The sequence below is a fragment of the Oncorhynchus tshawytscha genome, linkage group LG04, assembly GCF_018296145.1.
Source record: "Oncorhynchus tshawytscha isolate Ot180627B linkage group LG04, Otsh_v2.0, whole genome shotgun sequence".
In the NCBI taxonomy this organism is placed as follows: Eukaryota; Metazoa; Chordata; class Actinopteri; order Salmoniformes; family Salmonidae; genus Oncorhynchus; species Oncorhynchus tshawytscha.
Window position 1 is genome coordinate 68,098,548 of NC_056432.1, and position 19,624 is coordinate 68,118,171.

At 39.4% G+C, this 19,624-nt stretch overlaps 2 protein-coding genes across 2 annotated transcripts in view; both read right to left on the bottom strand.

The window, feature by feature from the left end:
* Positions 1 to 759: 759 nt before the first annotated feature.
* Positions 760 to 12,820, bottom strand: LOC112249271 (mucin-5AC-like). Its single transcript, XM_042321110.1, is given in 32 exon segments — positions 760 to 932; positions 935 to 1,387; positions 2,145 to 2,387; positions 2,482 to 2,525; positions 2,876 to 3,023; positions 3,225 to 3,353; positions 3,590 to 3,746; positions 4,001 to 4,240; positions 4,360 to 4,539; positions 4,680 to 4,790; positions 4,877 to 5,015; positions 5,133 to 5,284; positions 5,484 to 5,584; positions 5,706 to 5,744; positions 5,852 to 5,901; positions 6,484 to 6,736; positions 6,943 to 7,069; positions 7,167 to 7,261; positions 7,368 to 7,532; positions 7,632 to 7,769; positions 7,893 to 7,962; positions 8,266 to 8,376; positions 8,571 to 8,709; positions 8,872 to 8,989; positions 9,224 to 9,349; positions 9,451 to 9,664; positions 9,795 to 9,901; positions 9,992 to 10,082; positions 10,595 to 10,709; positions 10,850 to 11,111; positions 11,204 to 11,266; positions 12,727 to 12,820. Coding segments are annotated over 32 exon segments (4,509 nt in total). The 5' UTR covers positions 12,800 to 12,820; the 3' UTR covers positions 760 to 876.
* Positions 12,821 to 17,027: 4,207 nt separating this feature from the next.
* Positions 17,028 to 19,624, bottom strand: part of LOC112249274 (mucin-5AC) — a 29,336-nt gene continuing 26,739 nt past the window's right edge. Inside the window, exons 24-29 of the mRNA XM_042320188.1 lie at positions 19,443 to 19,565; positions 19,095 to 19,193; positions 18,723 to 18,851; positions 17,971 to 18,010; positions 17,733 to 17,856; positions 17,028 to 17,419 (exon numbers count right to left, since the gene is read on the bottom strand). Of these exons, the coding sequence (XP_042176122.1) occupies positions 17,212 to 17,419; positions 17,733 to 17,856; positions 17,971 to 18,010; positions 18,723 to 18,851; positions 19,095 to 19,193; positions 19,443 to 19,565 (723 nt within the window). The 3' untranslated portion in view covers positions 17,028 to 17,211. The remainder of the gene's footprint in view (positions 17,420 to 17,732; positions 17,857 to 17,970; positions 18,011 to 18,722; positions 18,852 to 19,094; positions 19,194 to 19,442; positions 19,566 to 19,624) is intronic.

A 19,624-nucleotide genomic window follows, 5' to 3' on the forward strand; every position in this document is an offset into this window, starting at 1 on the left:
ACAGTGGTGGAAGTGGTTGTTGGGCCAGAGGTGACAACTTTAGGTGGCGTTGTGGATGTAGATGGAGTTGTCTCCGTTGTGGTTTCTTCAACTTTTGTAGTTCCACCTGTGGTAGGTGTATTTACCTCTGCAGTTGTTGTGGTTGATGTCGTGGGATTGGAAGTAATGCCAACTGGCCCTGTTGTTTCTTCACCTGTTGTTGTGGGCTGGGATGTTGAGGTCGAGGTTTCAACAATTACAGTGGTGGAAGTGGTTGTTGGGCCAGTGGTGAATTCTTTAGGTGGCTTTGTGGATGTAGATAGAATAGACTCCGTTGTGGTTTCTTCAACTGTTGTAGTTCCACCTGTGGTAGGTGTAATTACCTCTTCAGTTGTTGTCTTTGTTGTTGTTGTTGAAGTCATTGGACTGGAAGTAATGCCAACTGGCCCTGTTGTTTCTTCACCTGTTGATGTGGGCTGTGGTGTTGAGGTAGACGTTTCAACAATTACAGTGGTGGAAGTGGTTGTTGGGCCAGTGGTGAATTCTTTAGGTGGCGTTGTGGATGTAGACGTAATTGACTCCGTTGTGGTTTCTTCAACCTTTGTAGTTCCACCTGTGGTAGGTGTAATTACCTCTGCAGTTGTTGTGGTTGAAGTCGTGGGATTGGAAGTAATGCCAACTGGCCCTGTTGTTTCTTCACCTGTTGATGTGGGCTGTGGTGTTGAGGTAGACGTTTCAACAATTACTGTGGTGGAAGTCGTTGTTGAGCCAGCGGTGACAATTTTAGGCGGCTGTGTGGAACTTTCAGTGGAAGTTAATGTAGTTACCTCTGCAGTTGTTGTAGGTGCCTTTGTAGTTGTGATTGAAGTTGATGGCTGGGATGTTGAGGTAGAGGCTTCAACATTTACAGTTGTAGATGATGATACTGTGTTGTGTGTGAATATCCCAGATGTAGTTGTATTGGTAATTTGTGAGTGAGGCTCTGTTGTCAATATTCCACCTGTGAAGACTGATTCTGTTGTTGTTGAGGGCTGTGTTGTTGATGTTAAAGGCCACAATGTACCTGTAAGGTGAGGTAGTGTTTTTGTAATTGGCGCAATCGAAGTTACTGATGGTTTTGTGGTGACATGTGATGTCGTTGTTGCCATACCAGTGGTGACTACTTTAGGTGGCTTTGTAGATGTGATCGTCTCAGTTGTGGTTTCTTCCTTTGTTGACGTTTCGGCCGTGGTCGATGTAGCTACTTCTCCACTGGTTGTGGGTACCATAGTTGTTGTAGTTACAGTTGTCGGTTTGGGAATTGTGACTGTACTTGATCCTGATGATGTAGTTGAAGGATTTAATGATGAACTTGTGGTGATTTTAGGTGTCATCTCCATTGTTGTAGAAGACCAAGTTGAAGTTGGTTCTGTTTTTGAAAAAGATATACCTTTAGTTAACTTGGCTAGAATAATAACATTTTAATTTACCAAATAGCTCGTATTTACAAAACGTATCATTCATATTCAATTTGAACATATTGAACAATATGAATTAAGCTCATCACTATCACCTACAGTCGGGTCCACCTGAACCCTGAGACTCCACCAGGGGCCCGAGCTGGTACGGGTCCAAAATTCAAACTTTTCCTTCTGGTCCGGGTCGAGTCATGTTTGATTGTCATTGGGTCTTACAGCTGATTGACCTGATTGGACCTGAATGGACCCGACAACAGCTCTGCATAGCCTGTACCATATTTATTTGACTATAATATGTTGAATTTATTGACTTCTAGAAGGCCTAGACAAAATATACAAAATATACAAATTAACCAGAGGAGCATCTTGGCTGATAAATATAATTAGTTTGTCACTCTGGTCCAATCAGATCTGGTCTAGACCTGGACCAGTTAGAATATGGGTCGGGTCTAGGTCTGGTTGTCGTCGGGTCCATTCGTGTTTGGGTCTGATTGTTCTCGGGTCTGTTCGCGTCCAGGTCCCCCTTCATTTTAAATGATTGTATCCGTTCAGGTCCGGGTCTGATTCTCGGGTTTTGGACCCGAGAAGACCTCTACTACCATCTTACATACAAATTGCTATTAAGTTCCATCAAGATTTCCATTTATCAGTATGGTATTTAGCACAAATTGGGCTGCCCTTTAATCATTCAAGAGTTTCTCTGCTTACCAGGTGTTGTGAAGTGGAAGACAGTTGTGGGTTTTAGTGTGGTTGTTGCATGGACAGTTGTTGTTGTCAGAGGGGATGTTGTAGTTGGTACTGGAGTTGTGGTCACTTGACAAGGGGAAATGTTCCTGGTAATGGTTCCGTTCGAGGCACAAACAGCAACTATGCAGTTACCAATCCCATCTGTTGTGTTGTAGAGGGTTTCTCCATATGGGTGTTGTTTACCATTATACAAGCATGTACAATCTGCAGTAAAACAAAGTATTTTAAATTAGATTCAATCAATGTTGCTGTGGGCATTGCTAAATATTTTACTTTTATTTGATGATGTCATCCTTACCATTTACATCATAACTACAACTCACTCCAGTCATTGTGCAGGTGCTTTAAAAGAAGAACAATTTAAATGTTTTAAATATTCTGTTTTAAATTATATAGATATAAATGTTTTGTTCAAAATACTATTATAGAGGTATAAATAATCAGGGTTTGGTAATAAAGTACTGTAAGTTGTGAAATGCATGGGGAGCAGGGCAAGTTTTCAGATTGCCATATAGCCATAATTGGCATCACTATGGAAAAACTAGCATGACTTTCCCATCTTAGACAAACCCCTTACCACCCTCTTCCCTAAAATTAATGCAATACAGAAAACCTAATACTTTCACAGTCAGAACATTCAGAATATGCTCTGAAATAGCACAGTTACTGTGAATTGAATGATTTTAACATACCATGTTTCACAGTTTTGTGCCGGAAGATTCTGTCCATTGGTGTACTGGTTTCCTTCATAGTCATAACAGCCACATTGTTCCCTCTCCACACACTTCATTGTCTCCTCATTGAAGTAAGGTTGTGCCACGGGACAGTTAGGATAGCAGCCTGTAATAACCACAATAGCCAAGAGGTTACAAAAGGTCAAGTCTTGTTAAGGATAACAGTAGTCAGTGTAAATGTAGCCTGAGGCTGCTCAAACACAAAGCATGTATATTTATAACCATTGTTGGGGTCAGTTTCAATTACAATTGTTATTCAGAAGTCATCCACGTGAGACAAATATGAGTTAGACGGTCATATCCCTACCTTCCAATGCTGGAATTAAACTAGAACAGTCTCCGGAAGGGTTTCTGCAGGTCTTCATACACTGAGCTCCACATGCCTTGTAGTGCCACTCACATTCTCCAGTGGGGTTGTAGTAGTCACAGAACAGTGCTGTTTGTGGTGGACAAAATATGATGGGCAAAATATATTTCCTTAATTGAACTAGAATAATGATGCCTTTCCATGATCAACTGTCCTATATGATAATGTGTCAACCTAGTCCAGTATTGAATTGACAAGCGCCTTAATGTAGTTGAAATCACGTTTCAGACCAGAACCAAACATTTTTCAATTCAACCTTGATTTTACTCAGCTCAGACTTCACTGTTGATTGTGAAGAAACTTACGGCAAATTCGAGGGGTTCTCCAGGCTACGCAGGCTCCAGCTTCATTACAGGCCTTTGCATAAGCTGCCACTGCAGTACAGAAGCACTCACAGTCTCCACCACTGTCACAAGCACATGAGTCTCTCACACAAGCATCGTAGTAAGGAGAGGGGTCCACCTTAAAAGCACAGCAATGTGTTGTAAGATATACAGGAGTTGCATGGTGAAGCACATTTCTTTGTCCACAAAAGACAATCCAAATATCTTACTAGTATTCAAATCAAATCAAATCAAATTGTATTGGTCACACACACATGGTTAACAGATGTTAATGCGAGTGTAGCGAAATGCTTGTGCTTCTAGTTCCGACCATGCAGTAATATCTAACAAGTAATCTAACAATTATTAAATCCTATTTGAATATATCCATACCTGGTTCTGGCAGGCTGTGAAGACATCACTGTTAATGATGCTGCACTGTTTCTGGGCCCAAGACGCTCTGTACGGGTTGGAGGCACATGGGTGCACTACAGCGGATACACTTGGGCAGCTTGATGAAACTTTCCAGCTGTTTCCAAATTCCACTGGATCAACAACTATCGCCTGGGCTCTAGTGGTGAAGTCATTGTTTGCGTTGCCATCATAGTTTCCACACAGACCACACACTTGCCCCTGAAGAAAAGAGATCATGAATTAAAATGAATGACTTGGCAGGGTTATACAAAAGTCTCTGTAATATCAGTTTTGACTGAATACTGAATTCATTTCTTCATCAGAGTATCTTAATGTACCTGGTATTGTGGGCTAAGCTTGATAAAGAGACTGGTCTTCTTGTCCCACATGAGGATTAGACCACTTTTGACTTCAATAACCAGATAATTCCCCAGAAGGCTGATCTGTTTAGGAAACTGCTCTTCTGGAGTACTTCTGACAACTTGAGCGGTCCCATCTGCCAATATGAGCTCACTGGTCTGAAGAAGGAAAATATGCTTTCATACATAACTTGGTCTGAAATCGGATCTCAACTTGATGTTTGGTTGATGATTTGTTAATTGTTCTTTACACGAGGGATGGAATGTACAGTATTGTGTAAAGTCAAGTTGCTCATTACCCCCAGGAAGAGCTTGATGGTCTTGGAGCAGGTGGTGCCTTTAGTTCCACAAGGAACGTTCTCAGTGAGGACTCTGAAGCTGCCAGTGCCATTAGTATTGCCACAGTAGTCCTGTGCAAAAGGAAAATGTTCTTAATATGGTTAAAATTCACACTTCTCAATGCTGATACAATTCTACCGAATAAAGAGACACAAACCTGAATGAGAGTGTATTCACAGTTTCCATTAAAGTTGAACCTTTTCTCATCAAAGGTGATATAGTGACCCTCTCCGTAGATTGCACAAACTCCATCACAGAGATGTGTGGTACACTGCCATTGTCTGTCCTTGCAAGTACTGTGAACAACACACACATAATGTCACAAAAATTGCCTGACATTTTTTTCATTATTTGTACATCTGTGTTCTTTATGTTTTCTCCCCACTGAGGTGTAAGACACAAAACAGGCATACCATGTATTGCAGTCAACCTTAAGAGTCTCTCCAGCTTGGTAAGTAGCTCCATTGTGAGCACAAGGACAAAGTTCCTCCTTGATGCAGTCTCCGTTCCCATCAGACACCAGTCCGGTTGGGCACATACAACCTGATGTGCACTCTGTGCTGATCTAAAGCGTTTTAGCAAAGTGCACACATAAGTCATGGCAAATTAAAGAAATATGGACTATGTTTTTGTACACCGGGGGAGGAGGGGGGTGGGTATTTGACATAATTGAGATTCTCAAAAGTTTTCGTTCAGTCAACACAAAACTCAGTATAATAGTGACAGTATGTGACAATCCCATTTAGAGTGAATAAGGGACTCACACAGGTCATATCCAGAGTTTTGCAGCTCTTCTGACACTCTGAACCTGAAGCTCCTGGAGGTGCAGTTGAGCAGTTGAAGAAAACCATTGGCACTGTGCATACTGGGGATATATGAGAATACATGTTTCAAAAACTATTTTCAATTCTCAAACAAGCAGAATATAATGATCATATATCCAGAAATATCCACATTCATCATCATCATTAATCACATTGTCTTACATGAATTGCTTGAGTCCTCTTGGTTCATTTCAAAGTTACCTGTTTTGTGAAGGATGCATGTAAAGGGTTAAATCATATTGAGCCATATATTTTATAAATAAATTAATCAATTAAATTAATGAATTGAAAGCAAAGATAAAACTTACTGAATGGTCTTGCTCCCCCAGTGCAACTCAGTGTCCCTTGTCTGCAAGTACTGTAAAATAGTTACAGTATTCATAGTTATAGTTAGTAAGATAATGAAATTAACAGCAAATATCATTATGCCATGATTTAATACACAGTTTTGAATATATCCATGAAGTTTCATTTGTACTTGTATTTATTTTGGTCTCCTATCTTTATATGTATCAAATCAAATCAAATGTATTTATATAGACATTCTTACATCAGCTGATATACCAAAGTGCTGTACAGAAACCCAGCCTAAAACCCCAAACAGCAGGCAATGCAGGTGTAGAAGCACAGTGGCGAGGAAAAACTCCCTAGAAAGGCCAGAACCTAGGAAGAAACCTAGAGAGGAACCAGGCTCTGAGGGGTGGCCAGTCCTTATCTGGCTGTGCCGGGTGGAGATTATAACAGAACATGGCCAAGATGTTCAAATGTTCATAAATGACCAGCATGGTCAAATAATAATAATCACAGTAGTTGTCGAGGGTGCAACAGGTCAGCATCTCAGGAGTAAATGTCAGTTGGCTTTTCATAGCCAATCATTGAGAGTATCTCTACTGCTCCTGCTGTCTCCTGCTGTCTTTATATGTATGAGGGAGGTGCTTACCAGGTGGCACCGTCTCTGCTGATAGTCTCTCCTGCAGGGACCACTGAGCCCTTGTCATAGCAGGGACAGTTGGTGGGGGCAACACACTGGCCAGCCTCGTCCATGTAGGTGCCCTCTGCACAGCCACAGCCGTCCACCGGAACAAACTTCACCTGGCAAGATTGGTCTGTCATGCTCAGTGAGCGGCAGGTACGTCCACAACTGGTCATGTTGTAGGTATAAACTGTTTGTCTGGGACAGGCGGCGAATTTATCTGAGAAAAGTCATTAGATATGAGTAGTATTAGCAAGATATTGATTTCCTTATATCTTTGTATTTGTGCAGTTATTTCTTCAGATTATTTGTACTTAGTAACTACTGTTGTTGTTTCAGTAAAATCATTCTATTCTAATCAATTTGCAGCACTCATTATAATGACACATTGCGAGAGGTCTCCATGGTGCCGTGCTGTCTACTCACTGCAGATAGTGTCTCTCCAGCCAGTGAGCTGGATACCCTCGGCAGCACAAGCGTGGACATAAGAGGAGACGGCAGCACACATGCAGTCCTCACTCTTCTCACAGTTACAGCTGTCATACATGCAGTTCTGTTGGAAAAGAGTCAACGTGTGTCAAGACTATAACCTCATCACATGAGAGTTTAATGATTTTACTTTGAGATCGTATCCTTCTTAACTAACTTACGGTTTTGTAGGTGTCTGGTCTTATTTCAGAATGGCAAGGGGAGAACACTCCTTTAGGATCTGATAACATGGAACACCAGTGCTGGGCGTATTTCTCTGTGAAAAAGACAATCATAATTTCAACATAAGCATATAATATCTTATATAACTTTGTTATAATCATTCAACAAGTGATTAATCTATAGGCTTAATAAATATGTACCGTTTTCGATGCTCAAACTGCAGGGGTTTTCAAAGCTAGTCTTGACATCAGGGCAGCTGGCCATGGTCTTCCATGTGTTGGCAAAAGCTACAGCTGTGCCCTCCACCAATCCACTGATGACTCTGAACTCATCTGCCTGAACGTCATTGTAGTTTCCGCAAAGGCCTGAGGAAAATAATTGAAGCCATATGATGCTATTAGATTTTTGTGAATAGAGATACAGAAGAAAAAGCTATGAAACTGATGGATGAATCTGAAGCATACCACAGGTTGTTCCTTTGTAGGATGAGATGGCAGTTATGTAGATCTGCATAACTGGTGAAAGCTGGATCTGAAGTTGAACTCCAAGAGTTGTCTGGATAACAATGTAGAATGAGGAGGGCTTGAAGATGGTCACTTCAGCTGCAATACATGAAATAAATAGATGGACATCATTAAGGCTTCATCTAGTGAACATAAATTATATGGAGCTCATACACTGATCCACACTACAATTGAATTTGGCATTACAATGGATTGTCTCACCTGTATAGAGCGGGAGCTGAGAAAGAATCTGATTTACAAGAACACTTCCACTTGACTGGACTTGGATCACCTGTGAATTAGAGAAGATAATGGATTCTATAAAATTCTAATTGGTTCATATATGTTTATTGAATAATCCCCTCTAGACACAAACATTACCATGCATGAGCATTTTAAAAGATTGCAAACAGCCTGGCAATATTTGCCAAATCAGGGCAATTTTAAAGAAGGTTATTGTGTGTGTAGTCAAAAAGGTTTAGGGACATTTATTTGCAAGCCAGTATAATTATCTTCAAGAAGTGGTTTGGTTTGGAAATGAGTTGACAGGTCATTGTGTTATTTTCTCTGAAACATATTTGGGGAATTGCCTTACGGTGGATCTGCTGGAGAGGGCTAGGGTAACAGCCCTCATACAGGTCTGAGTGTCAGTCAACCCACACTTCACAATGTCTCCCAGCACGGTGAATTCAGTTCCATTGCATTGCTGAAAGAAAACAAGCATGATTTTGAAGGCAAAAACATGAAAAAATGTGACTCGTTTGGACCCATTTTTATGTCAACATATGGCTTGAGGAAAAGCTATTTTACCTCACCTTTTCACCTTAGTTTGCACTGAAAACGTATCAAGAGTTTCTACTTGCTTCTATTGCTTTGCTATACTGCACCACATGCACTGACCTTGGTCAGAATGTAAGAGCAGTCCCCATGGAAGGTGTAGGCTTTCCCATCATAGGTGTTGATGTGGGATCCTCCCTCCACAGAGCAGGTCCCAGGACAGTCCTTGTCTGTACAGGCCCACTGACCACCAGCACAGGTGCTAAAGGGAACATTTACAGGCTCATCTCACAACTGCATTCACACAGTATTTTAGAAATATTGATGATATGGTTTCTATAATCACAATGTAGATTTTGGCATGATTTATGAAAATGAGGCATGGAATATGTGATGTTTAAATCAGATGATGTACTTGGCCTACCATTCTTTACAGTTGCTGGTGTAAGATTCTCCAGATTTGTATACTTGTCCATTGTGGACACAGAGGCATTCACTCAATGGAATACAGCCACTGTTGCTGACATCATCAAAAACAGTACCTATTTGGTGAGAGATCAGGCAGAGTTCAGTAGATTTAAGTTATTCTAATGTGTTCTTTACACAGACAACTTCATTGACTCGAGAAAGTAACTGAGAGAAACATTCAATATTTACTAATTTCATTATCAAGGACTTTTGCACACATTGACATAAAGGCATAATGGGTAAAGGTGTGGTGTTTTCATGATGTGCTTGAGGTTAACTTGTACAACAGAGTTGAACCTATGTGGTACCTAGAGGACAGAAGCAGCCGTCTGTACAGTGGTCTTCACACAACTGGCTGGCCTCTGGGTTGGAGCAGGTGTCAACACAGGGGTTTCCACACTCCTGGTGCTCCATGTTGAAGGGGCATGTCTTATCTGAGAAAATAAACATTGTGATTAACAGTTTCCTTAAAATGTATTGTGAACATGATCATTTAGTGTTTGGTGGGCATGTTGGAGAGTATCTGCATGCTTACAGCAGAAATGTTCAGTCCTCCATTGCTGGGGCTTCCCCCCTGCATGAACACACTGACGGGAGTACTCTGAGATGGTGTTGCACAGGCAGAAGGAGTTGGTGCTGTTATCACAGTGGCACAGGTCTGCAAGGCAGGTCTTGATGAAGGCGTCCATATCCAAATAATTAGTGCAGCTACTGAAAGCTGCACTGGAGAACAGCTGCTGACAAAATTCCTACAAATAGAGACAAACCACAAAAGGTTACTATATAGAAAACATTTGTTGGATCGCATGGAATAATTGCTATTTCTAAATTCTATTAACATTGTTTTGTATTCTTCTTCTGTGGTGTGAAATGGAATACCTCATCTCCACAACTCTCCACAGAAGTTAGCGTAGGCTCCTCACAGACTTCCAGAGGGCCATCCAGTTTCCAGAGGTTTCCATAGTCAGAGCTAGAGAGTTCCCCACCTGCAACAACACAGACATTGACAATTAGCTTTTCCACCTACAGTATGTAATGTAGTTAAATTTCAATAGTTTGGTCAGACTTGTTTTTACCATTGATGATGAACTCGTTGTATGTTTGGACTTCATTGAAGTCACCACACAGTCCGCAGGTCTGGTTTCTGTACTTCTCGTTCATTTCAATCTGTAGAATGACCAGGCACAAGGTGTTGAAAAAAATGTCATCCTGTTCAGCACCATTCACGTGTTCAGTCTGGGCTATCCTCCTTGTTAATACTCTTTATTTTTATTAAAGTCTTTGTATCAAAGTATTTTTTATTAAAGTCTTCGTCTTTATATTAGGAAGTGACAGAAAATGTAATTCAAATCTACAAATATTTGCAAACACTTCATCAAATAAACATTGGAACATTAGCCTGTATGTGTATAGGGTATACATCTTCACATATCCTGTTTAATTCATCCTCGTTCTTCAGGTAATTCTGCCTTTCAATGTTAACATTTTAGGAGGGGAGTAGACAGTGCTTCAACCAACATGAGACAAGGAGCAGCAAAAAACAGGTGTCTCTCACTCACGATCAACTGCTGATCATTGCTATTGAAGGCAAAGTTGATATGCTTTTAATCTAAAGAAAAATGTAACATTATTAACTAATCAACCATTGAAGAGGAAAATTAGAAATGCAGGTATTTTACCATTAGGGAGTCATCCTTGTTCCAAACAGCAACCAGCCCCAGTTTGGCTACGACCTTCACATTGGATGTAGTCTTCACGATGCTGACTCCAGACAAGCTGAACGGCAGGGTCACCCTTCAGGAGGAACAAGATACTTGAAGGTCATCCTATGCATTATGATTATAAGTAATATTAAATTACAGAATGCAGCACATAAAATCCCCAAGAGAGGTGCTTGCAGAATGGCGAATCAGTCAAATGACAGGGAAACTCACGTCTGCGCATTGACCACAACACCACCCTTGGAAAGCTCCACCACTACACCATCCAGCTTCATGGTGATCTTGCTAATGGTGGGCTGGTTGTCCACCACCTGTCGCCTCATCTGGATGTTGAAAGCCTCATAGCTGCTCTTACACAGTGAGGTCACAACATGGTTGCATGTGGAGGGGAGCTGGAAAAAGTCCCCGTCGAAGGTCTTGAAATGGTAGTTACCCCATGTGCTGCAGACCTGGTCATTGTGTGAGGCATTCACTCCTGAGGGACAAGGAATACAAATGTCAGTTCCATCTTAGCATATTGATGGATACCCAGTCTTTTATTCGGTGTGCAATCGGTCAGAGATTTACCTGAAAGTGTGGGTATCGTTGTGATCATTGTCGGGATGATTGTTACACTTGTGGTGGGGCTCACTGAAATAAAAGCAATTCATGAGTATTTTACAATATTATATGTACATTCCGGATAGAGGTCAACCATTACAGATTTAGATTGTTGCACTGCTCTTTTAGAAGTGTATTTGATTTGCACAGCAGTATGTCCAGACGAAGGGACATTTGAAGCATGATGTGACCCATTCAATATTTACGGCGAACCTAAGGCTCCATTCAATCCGTATCGCCAAAGTTAAGCGCTATCGTGCAATGGAATTTTAATGGGAATGTTCCTGCGTTCGCAGAGTTTGCGTTCATGGTAAACACTGCATATGTCGGCTCAATCGGAAATTACCTTCACATTTCAAGTACGACAATAGGGATTGAATCGAGACCCTAGTTTACCAACAGATGCATGGTTAATGTGGCACTTCATTTCACTTGACAATTGATTCAAACAGCTGCAAGGGGATAACAATTGTAAAATCAATGTTTGAGGGTCAATCTTCTGTGCCTGAACTACGTTCTATGAATTGTGTAGGTGGGGTCAAAGCTTTTGGAATTGTCAGCCCTGGCTGACAGGTCATCCGACACATGCAACGGGCCTGAAGATTCCTTAATCAAGTGTCATCTGCTTTGTAAACTAAACACATTGAATTCCAATGACAGTTCAGTTGCTATTTTACATATTTATTCATCACATTTTTTCTGTCAGTATTATTTGAGTAATATCAAACATACTTACCACGACTATTATTTTAACGATATACATTTGAGTTTTTGTCTGTATTCTGTTCTTGTTTTCATTCCCAATCAAAATCTTTATTGAACACGCCCATTGTGGGGAGTGCTTTATGTATTTATAACACTATAAACTACGCTACAACCACTCATGATAACAATCACAAATGATAACGATTTCTACAGAGTTTCAGATTTTTCAACACATATGTGTAACATTGTCAAATTTAGACAGGAAAAATCTCATAAACAAATGCGTATAAGGAACAGAAATAGGATGAACATTTAAATGAATAATGTAATCATATGATCGTAGTAATTGAGAAAAAAGGAAAACCGTTATTACTGATTGAGTAAAAACTGTTACTGTATGCCTACTGTTGAATTCTTTAAAATGCGTGTATAATACAGGAAATCACTTTTCTGTGTGTTAGTACATTTCTGAATAGCTAATACATTATTTTTTTTACATAATGAGATTTTACATAAAATATATAGTGTATGTTATCAAATCTGAAAGTGACCTAATCATACTAAACTTGTGGTTACAGCTTTTAAAACCTATCGAGTGTCAATCATCATAATCATTTGGCGTTGTCCTGAATATTTACTATTTGTAATTAACAAATAGTCTGATTTATGAAATAATATGTATATTTGACAGATTTGTCAGACTTTTAAAAATGTAGAAAAATATATATTATCGTAATAATCAGAACAGTTTCTGATTTAGGCTAATGAATGAATATTCTACCAACCTGTTTGTGTTGATTTGATCAGTAGTACCAGGCATATCAGCCTCCATATCGGTGCATCCTTGGTTGTCCCCATGGTGATCCTGTGGGTAGTGAACAGGTCCTGCACAGGTGATATGTTAGAGGTGCTTAGGATGGATCTGGTTTTTATAACCACCTGTATTTGAGGAGGGACTTTAAAGGTTAACACAAAGGTGGGGCCAAAGGTTAAACATGGCTCAATGACGACTTTAAGACTTCAATGTTCTGTCTATGAGGTTTTTCAGAACATTAACAGTATATTAAGCATGAACATTTATATATAGATTTAAATACTTTCATTAAGTATTCTATTATTGGGATTAGTTGTGTACCCATATTTTATTATAAACTCAGGGGGTTCATAATGTCCTTTATTATAGACCTATACACCTATATTGCACAAGAGAAGTTACTTAATAGTCTTATGTGATTCCTTTTTTACAGGGAGAGGTGCCTTCCTTCCTCTGCCTATTCACCTCAGGCAGCATCTCCTCTCCAGTGGTTTGAGCTATTGGTATTTGGTGTTGTATTAGGATCCCCATTATCCCAAATGCAGCAGATACTCCTCCTGGTGTCCACAACACAACACATGTTCTTTTATTTATGTAATGTACATTTTAATGTATAATTACAGATACATTCATAATGAATAAGTAGTGAGGTTTGATAGAACAAAACGGTTTATCTCCACAGCAATCAAAAAGTCAGCCAATGTATTGCGGATTAAAAATACATTCATCCACTCTATTGGCTCAGTATCTTGAGCACACATTGTCCAAATGCAAACATTTGTCTCGCTGCTGTTGCTTAAAGGATCGATCGGGCTAATTGTATTCATAGTAGTATTCATGGACTAGTGTGACTCACCGAGCTTATCCAGGAACTGCATCCTGATTAAAAAAATATATATATTAAATTGAAATTAATGAAAAAATCATTTGAACACACTAATGTGCATTTTTGCACAACTATTGTAAGTATTATTTCACAACTATTATAACGTTAATCACTTCAGCTTTCTCATATGGCCACTAAGTCTATCAACAGTATCAACCTATTATTTTTGGGGTGTTTTTAAACTCAACAGGAATAACTAGTTTGTATATAGCACATACAGCCCAGGCTGTTGCAAAATTAACTGAGCTTTAGTAACACATTAGCATTTATTATGTTTCATAGCATATCTATTTTTTCCAAATTCATGTTTGAAAATGTTACTTTTTAAAACTTTTTTGTCAAACGTTCCCTGTTCAATTGATGGTTGTCATTTTAAGGCTTATGGTTATTGTTAAGATTCAACATCCCTTCAAACCCTCACTTTAAGCATACATTTTAAAAACGTCAATATGTTACGTGTCTCAACATAAATATGTGCCATTTTTTTAATAACATGTAAAATATCACACTAAATGACCAGAATGTACACATTTGACTTAAAACCCATTAAACAAGTTTGCTATACCTGCATGGCTTTCTATATTTCATTTTACATTGATACTAACTTATTTTACCACAGATGTACATGTAACTGCCAAAATAAAGGAATCACTTGAGTAAATGAGGGATACAAATTGAAAAGCAGGTGCTTCCACACAGATGGGGTTCCTGAGTTAATTAAACAATTAACATGGTCGTGTGTGTGTGTGTGTGTGTGTGTGTGTGTGTGTGTGTGTGTGTGTGTGTGTGTGTGTGTGTGTGTGTGTGTGTGTGTGTGTGTGTGTGTGTGTGTGTTAGTGTGTTAGTGTGTGTGTGTGTGTTAGTGTGTGTGTGTGTGTTTCAGTCACCACATCTCAACCCAACTGAACACCTATGGGATATTCTGGAGCGGAGCCTGAGACAGTGTTTTCCACCGCCATCAAAAAAACAACAAATTGTGGAATTTGTCATGGAAGAATGGTGTTGCATCCCTCCTATAGAGTTCCAGACACCTGTAGAATTTATGCTGAGGCGCATTGAAGTTTTTATGATCTAACACACAATTAAGACACTTTATGTTGGTGTTTCCTTCATTTTGGCAGTTCTGTCAAGCCAAATCCTGCTTGGTTTTAGTGGTTTTCCTGCCATGAATGTAACACATGACATTAAATATTGTACCGTCAGTTGATCAACATTTGTGGAAGAATTGCCTTTTTCTATGAGGTCAATCCTCTAACTTTTTTTTATCATCCATTGCTGTCAGAGCCGACCAGAGCCGACCAGGGCCGACCAGAGCTGACAGAGCCGACCAGAGCCGACAGAGCCGACCTTTGTGTGAAATGATCATATCTGTATATGATCATGTCTACATTCATCTGCTATAGGGAAGAATCTGTTGCAGGTTTGTAGGTTAGTACTTTTTGTATCTGACCCATCTTTACATTGGACAATGGAATATTCATAGTGGTCAATCTGGAATTCATACAGAGCTCACTACCGTACCTAGGGCGCTCTACCAAAATGCTATTGACTGATTTATGACTGATAATTGGCCCAGCCTTTAAATGTCTTTCACACCGCCTAGGCTATGTCATATGCCCTTGTGTCTACACCCCAGGTGGTTTCTTTCCTAACAAAGCCTTCGCTGACTGAATAGCCTATCCATCCATCCTTCCCCACCCATCCCCACCTAGGTCTTGCCAGAGGCTGTATGCGGCTCCACCTTACCCAAAGGCTTCAACAATGTTTGATGATTTTAGCAGCTCTGGGTTGCGTATTTCACTGCTCTATCGTCATAGCTATACTTGGTTTATGTATAGAACCATTATTACACAAGCTCTGGGTAAATAGATTGAGGTTGAGAGTAAACTCAATTCAGCGTACAGAAGTAATATTAAACAGCGCAAGTTGATGAGCACTCTGAATAACTCAAACAAACTGTGATGATTTATGGGTGACAGCTTAATGTTAAGTGTAACTACAGGTTAGATTGGGGTAAGTTGATACAGGAACCTTTATGTAAAAGTAAGTGTAATATTAAAACATGTTGAATAAAGTGGGAGAAATGACTCAGGATTAACTATCCAGGGTGGAGCACACAGTTGAGCAACATATGTTTACTGTTTATTGGCTATATAGGCTAGTAAAGAGAGGTTCCCCAACAACACCATGTTTGAGAAATGTTTACATAAAAAAAATACATTTGCTTAATTATTTGACTAATTTATTTATTATATTAATAGGTATTTTACTGTCCCTGATCTAATTATGTTATACATATGACCTACTTTCTGTGAGCTCAGAGTTCCTTTTTGATGACTTGGCAGCAAGTATACAGTGCCTGGAGCTGGGTAAAACTAATAAACAGTCCTAGTATTATGGCCTTTGGGCAATGGGGTCCCTACTAAGTTGACCCTACCTGTTCTACTGCTTACTTTTAATCTCACAGGAATGTTGTTTACCTTCTTAGGTGGGACTTTCAATGTTGATTCAGCGTCAATACAATTAGCATTGAAATGTGTATCTAATCCACTCCACCTCAAGGCATAATCTTCTAAAAATCTGTCTACCCTGCCCATAGCACCACACAGACTTTTATTTAAATAAATTGTATGTTTTTGAAAATCATTCTCTTTCATGTTAGGGGTTTCAAAAAAACTGTAGAAAGTATTTTTCCTTTTAAACAGCCTCAACTAACTAAAAGATGTCAACAAAATGTCCTTTTGGACACCAACACTTGTTGTGCTAGTTGTAGACAAGTCAGTACAACATGATCATGTTATAAAGCAGGCAGAGTGCTCTTTTCTGCAATATTAGTTTTGATTTGAATCAAGTCTATTTCACATTTTGTCTGATTGTTGTGAGGTTATATCATTGGTAAGGTAAGTCATCTGTAACAGAGGACTGGTTATAATAGCAAAATAGTTATTTAAGTCCCTCCAACTAAGGTGGGAACCTTCTCATTTCTGTTCACGCAGTTTGACAAACACTATCAAAAACATTTGAAATAAATTGTTTAAGTGCATAATACTTTATTACTTTATTAGTCCTTCAAAGATGAAAATGTGTCTTTAGTACTGTATAGAGAGGAGCACAGGGTCAGCCACAGTGCTGTCCCTGGATATATCTAGAGGTTAGCGAAGTGCGTTGCTCAAGGACAACAGTAGGAAGAGGCGCCAGGGATCTGAAACCAGCAACCTTTAGATTACTGATCCGTTTTTCTGAACTAACACCATCTCAAATTTAAATAAGTGTTTAACACTTTGAATTGTGGTTGTTTGTCTGGAATAGGATAAGCCATTGTTGAACTGGGTGTCTGCAATCAAATATTTCTCAACAGACTTTCAAAAGGAATGAAAACAAGAACGTGGTATGTATGCATAGCCTATTGCCAACTTTATTTATGTGTTTTGAATGGCTAAAAAAAACTACATTTGACAAAAAAGCTGAAACTTTTTCTCCTTCTAGGAGATTACTTTGCAGGAAAGTGAACAACTTGAGCATAAATAGAGAACTAATCTAAGCAGTAAAGGGATGGTAGTGGAGAGTCATTCATCTTCTCCTGCGTCGTGACCTTGCGACCTGGGTCACCTCTGGGGTCACGCACTCTGTCCTCTGGCAGCCACATTTATTGATGTGAATGTAGGAGTGGTTGAACTTTGACCCGTCTGGGCAGATCATCTCCACTTCCTTCTTGGTGGTGGATACTTCCCGACAACAGGTACAAGAGCGCTCCATCATGTTGGCCTCAAGAGAATACCTGAAAACATAAAGGAGAGGCGATGTTATTATGTGGATGTAGTGATGGTAGCAGTTGTAATTATATAACATTGGTTGTGTTTAAACAGGCAGCCGAATTCTGATGTCATGACCTATCAGATGAGCTCTTTTGACAATAATTGGGCAGAATTTCAGCATAGGGCTGCCTTTGTAAACACAGCCATTGTAACATAACATATTAGTGAAAATATAATTTGTAGTTTGCATTTAGACAGGCAGCCCAATTCTATTTAATTGGGAGGATTAATGTGTTAGTGTTCCTGAAATATTTTAGGAATGATCAAAATACTCACATGGCGTAGGTGCCACAGGATCCACCGCATGTTGTCACTTCCACCTCATTTGCAGACTTGCACCCATTGCTGTCCAGGTACACTTTTCCCTTTGTCACGTTGCATGGCTTATATTTTGGAACACCTGCACACAAAAGTGACATTTTCAAAAGCTAAAATACTTTTTTCAATGCCTGATAAAGGGCAAGAATGATTTAAAAATGTCTATCAAAAAGGATGGTGTTAAAAAGACACTCACAAGAATGGCAGCAACCATCTGGAGCAATGACTTCAGTTCCCTTAAAAACAAGGAAATGGAAGAAAAAACAAGAACATTTTTAAGTCACTGACGTAGCGTTTACCAAACTGTCTCCACATGTTTTTCAGTGCAGTGTTCTTGCATTGTTCACTTTATGCAACAGGTGTAAATAACCTCACATAAATACACAGTAGGTATGCAACAGGTGTAAATAACCTCACATAAATACACAGTAGGTATGCAACAGGTGTAAATAACCTCACATAAATACACAGTAGGTATGCAACAGGTGTAAATAACCTCACATAAATACACAGTAGGTATGCAACAGGTGTAAATAACCTCACATAAATACACAGTAGGTATGCAACAGGTGTAAATAACCTCACATAAATACACAGTAGGTATGCAACAGGTGTAAATAACCTCACATAAATACACAGTAGGTATGCAACAGGTGTAAATAACCTCACATAAATACACAGTAGGTATGCAACAGGTGTAAATAACCTCACATAAATACACAGTAGGTATGCAACAGGTGTAAATAACCTCACATAAATACACAGTAGGTATGCAACAGGTGTAAATAACCTCACATAAATACACAGTAGGTATGCAACAGGCCTTGGTCTGAGCGACTGGGCATATTTAAACTGAATTTCACAAGTATGAATTTGCACATTGTCCAGTTTTTAAATGGGCCAATTTCCCAGACCCAGATAATTTGCCAGATAGTTATTGTAACTCACGGGTAGGCAATCTTCTGGGTGGAAGACAGGGCACACAGTCTTAGCCTCAATTGGGATGAATTGGTCCATAATCTTTACGCACTCAAACTTGAGACACTTGTCTCCAGATGGTATCCAGATGGAACCAGGCTATAGAGGTGAGAATGTGAAATATATTAACAGGAGATTCTTCAAATAGTAAAAGATAAGATATACTATATCATCGCTAAGATAGTTATTTTGTGTGACACTTGAGTGCTAGATTAAAATTACATGTTGCTCTTTTTAAATAATCAAGGGAAATAGGACTGTATGTTTTATGAATTGTAAAAAGTAACAAAAAAATTGTGAATCTGTGTGAGAGATAAATAATGCTGCCTGATGCTATTTTACCTGAATAGTGTGTGTGGTATTATCTGGCAGCATAACCACACAGCTTGTCTGTACACACTTCCCACAACACTGCCCAGGAACGGCTTGATGATCATAGCCCTGAAAGAAAGAAGACAGACCAGAGAGGAGAAAACCTTTATGATGTGCACATGATCTCTCTTATACCAATTTGTGATCCTGGTAACTCACTAGTAAATTACACTTATCCAGTAGTAGTCCAATAGTGGACGCAGAGGAATCAGTGTTATTATAATATTTTTTACATGGATAAGGACTCACATTACACTAAGTATGTTGAATTACATAATGAGGCTAAAGTGTGTAGATGTGTCAATGGAGATCACTTACCTGCTGGCAGTGAGTGTCACATTCAGTAGGTTGACACTCAATGATATGTAGATGGGATTGGGCATCCACCCTGTCACCACACACACAATTCTTACACTTGTCCCCAGGAACATTGGCACCTGGCTGGAATGAGAAAATAGAATATTTCAATGGAAAATCTATGAATTGAGATGCTTTTTTTT